Source organism: Cariama cristata, unplaced genomic scaffold (genome assembly GCF_000690535.1).
Source record: "Cariama cristata isolate BGI_N322 unplaced genomic scaffold, ASM69053v1 scaffold7476, whole genome shotgun sequence".
In the NCBI taxonomy this organism is placed as follows: Eukaryota; Metazoa; Chordata; class Aves; order Cariamiformes; family Cariamidae; genus Cariama; species Cariama cristata.
In genome coordinates, this window is record NW_009622634.1 from 72,613 (window position 1) to 76,129 (window position 3,517).

Below are 3,517 nucleotides of genomic sequence, written 5' to 3' on the forward strand. Positions count from 1 at the left end.
CTTGTTTCTTAACAAGCGTATAGGACCTCTGTAATGAAGCTATAAAGTTAACCACTTCCTCTAGAAAAAGGATTACTTTCCAGCCATGCACCACTTTTTGGGGGTTTGATACCCCAAGCAGACCTAAACCCACAGCCAAGCCTCATGACTTGCTGGAGCTTGCTGCAGTGGAGTCACATGTGAGAACCTTCCCCTTACCCCTGACCTTGAAAGGTCTGCCCAGGATTGGGAACCCCTCTGCCTAAAGAAGCTTTGTAAAGCCTTATATTTTCACAGCTCCCTCTGGACAGGTTGCTTTGTCTTGGTGATATCTAAACCACAGACCCCCTGACACCAGATCTTACCCCCTGGTACAGATGGGGAAACTGAGGCACGGAGCACAGCTATGTGAATTGGAAAGGCCATGCCAGGAATTCACAAAAGTGCTATAGAAGGGGCACCAGAGTCTTGATTCCTTTCTGCTGCGTGACCTCTAGGCAGTGCTTTCAAGAGTCACACTCTTCTCTCCCAGTTTCAGACCTTAATCAGTTTGTGCTATAAAGGAAGGAGGGAAAGAAAAGGTCTCAAAGGACCCCAGCAGCTCTCACTAGTTTTACCTCTTCAACCTGCGCTGAGGAGTCAGGGCAAATAATCCAGTCCCACGTCCAGCCCCAGCTCATTTTTCTGCAGTGGATGGATGGACAGCTGTCAGAATTGCCCCACTGTTTCCCTGGCCCGTCACACATTTTCCCTTCCAGTAAGTACTTGCTTAAATTCCCTTCCTTGGAAATCCACTCTTTCACTAATGCCACTTTACATTAAGTTAAACCAGCCTGCACTGCAGCGTCTATATTATGCCTTCTCTTCAGATGATCTTTTACTTACTAAAAAAGGCACCTCGACTCCTGGCTCAAATTTTATTTTGCATTATTTAATATTTTTCTCTCAAACCATGTGTCTCAGTAGCATTGAAAGTCTCTGGAGTTTTGGGCTTGGAGCTCTTCCCATGCTCCATATTAACATCTCTCTGCAAGAGGGGTTCGTTAGGGACAAAAAACTCCGCTTCCCCTACCCCTGTGATTCCTTTCCTTTCCAGAAGACTCCTGTTCTTGCAGGCTGAGTGACTAGATATACATCTGTGCATCACCGTGTATATATATCTACAGGCATCTGTATCCATATAGTGCTTTCTACATGATGGGTACCAAACAGTGACATCTCAGCTGATGGTAACTACTAGGAAAGAGGAGCCCTCAGTTCCCCACAGATTGTGTTTTAACTGAGTGTGGAAGAGTGCAGGGAGCAGATTTGTGAGATTTGCTCCCCTGTGCATGTGCATGCCCACTTGGCATCTCCTCATGTTCAATAGGAATATGTTTGTGCTCTCTTTGTACGCCGCCTTCTCTGCTCGTGGCACTGCTGAATAAAAATAACAGTTGATGGTATTCTACGGAAATAGAGGTCGGGAGCATCAAGTATCGCTATTCACCAGAGCGGGTTTGTTTGTTTGTTTGCTTGCTTTTCAGGCAATATTACGAAATGCTCTACAACACAGCAGACGAGCTCTTAAACCTCGTGGTGGATCAAGGGGTGAAGTACACAGAGCTGGAATACATCTATGCCCTGAACTTGCTGCACCGGAGCCAGACGGGTGTGGGAGACCAAACCACCCAGAACATGAGGTTGCAGCGGTTGAAGGAGATCATTTGTGAGCAGGCTGCTATCAAACAGGCCACCAAAGACAAGAAAATCACCACCGTGTAATCTGCTCCGTCGCTCGTATGAACTGAGCAGCAGGGGCTGTCAGGTTGCAGGTCCAAGCCTCTGCATTTCTGTTACAATCAAACGCAAAAGCGCGTATCTTCTGGGTGGCATTATACTAGTGAGAAGCAGAATGCTATTTGAGATTTGGTTTTGGGGTTGTTTTGGGGGTTTTGATGTGTAATCGTGTAATGTTTCCTTAATGTGTTCTCCCAAGAGTGATTGCACAGCAGGAACGGGCATCCTGGTGGAGATTTGGGTGGGCTACTTGGCTTTGCTCTGTTGCTGCTGCTTTGCCGTCAGATGTAAGGCAAGCTGCTATCTCTGGTGGGGTGGGAAAAGAGATTTCACACTGGGTTAGGTCAGAGTCTTCAGTGGAAATTCAGACCACGTGAAAGTAAACAGCACGATGACAGTCAAGCACAGACCTGTTGGTCACATGTGGGAACTTGATGGTTTTGAAGCTGTTCCAACAGCGTTGCTGCACGGAGCCTGTTTCAGCCCTGCCAGTACTATTCTCCGTGACAATTGTAGATGCTTTTAGTTTTCTGCTGTTTCCACTGCAAAGAGATCTAGTTGCTTATTCCTTCAGATAGTGATAAGCCAGTTCTCGTAGTGGGAGGCAGCATGAGACCATTTGTTTCCACTTCTACTTTTTCATTATCACAGAGCCATATGGCATCGGTTTCTACAGCGCGTACTGCACTGGATGATGGTGGATGTAGGAGAAAATTGCCAATATAAGGTAATAGCAAAACTTAATTCTCTTTTTCTGAATATATCTGTTGAGTCTCCTCAGCTCAAAAGATATTTTGTAATCGTTATTTGATGTACTGGAAGGACATGCAGGCTTGTGTAGCTCAGCACTAATGATCAGCAAGGGCAGGAGGAGGGCAGATCCCAGCTCTGCAGTCTGAGGCGCGCTGGTCACCATTTCTGCCCTGCCTTGACCATTTAAAGCCACCTGGTAAAACGCTGAGGAGTTTATACCATCCCTCCAAACCAAGAATACACTGCACTCATATTTGCCAAGTAAATTCTCAACGCAGCTGGGTTTCACATGCTGAGATAGATTCTCTCCGAGCTCTGTAACTGCTTGTCTGTCAGTCTTGAAAGTGCGAAATAAAAGGATAGTTAACGATTCTTCAAAGGCTCTGGTGCTTTGTCTGGAGTTTTTTAAGAACTGTTATTTTTGTGGTATTTAAGACTCCCTTTCAGGTCCAAATTCATATAGTGTCCTCCAAGGTTATATCAGTGTGGAAGTGGGCTTCTGAATCATTCAGTCTAATCCCCAGCTACCACGGGCCAACTGGGCAAGAAGCTTCTCAACCTCCATGTTAAAAGCAGAACCCAGCAGTTCTAGTTGTTAGGACTCTTCTTCTGGTTTCTATTCTCATTTTATTCATGAACCCAGTTTTTCTTAATGCCAATATTGGCCATTAACTGCAAGAGTTCCTTCCTTTCCTTGATAAATTTGCATGAGTGTGGGTGGAGAACGCCATCATGGTAACACGTATGATGACGTGGGGGTCTTTCTGGGGTAACACAGGAGATCTGTGCTCACCTGCTCACACATTGAGATGTGCTGCAGCGTAGATACAGGAAAGCAGGCTATTCCCTATCCAGACTTTGGAGGAAGGTCAAGAAGCTGCTTGGTACATGTAAGGCAGATTTCACACCCTTTGAGGTACAGAAGTGATGTGTGAGGAGCTCTGAATTCAGACTGGGCTGCTGTGGCCTAATGTCACACTATTTTTGATTCCTTTCGTCTTTAATT

The 3,517-nt window shown here is 45.8% G+C and overlaps 1 protein-coding gene across 1 annotated transcript in view; it reads left to right on the forward strand.

Moving 5' to 3' along the window:
- LOC104163398 (exocyst complex component 4) overlaps nucleotides 1-2,890 on the forward strand; it is a gene marked incomplete at its 5' end in the record, with an annotated part of 71,839 nt that extends 68,949 nt beyond the window's left edge. Inside the window, one exon of the mRNA XM_009702401.1 lies at nucleotides 1,506-2,890. Within this exon, the coding sequence (XP_009700703.1) occupies nucleotides 1,506-1,743 (238 nt within the window). The remainder of the gene's footprint in view (nucleotides 1-1,505) is intronic.
- Between the last annotated feature and the right edge of the window lie 627 nt (nucleotides 2,891-3,517).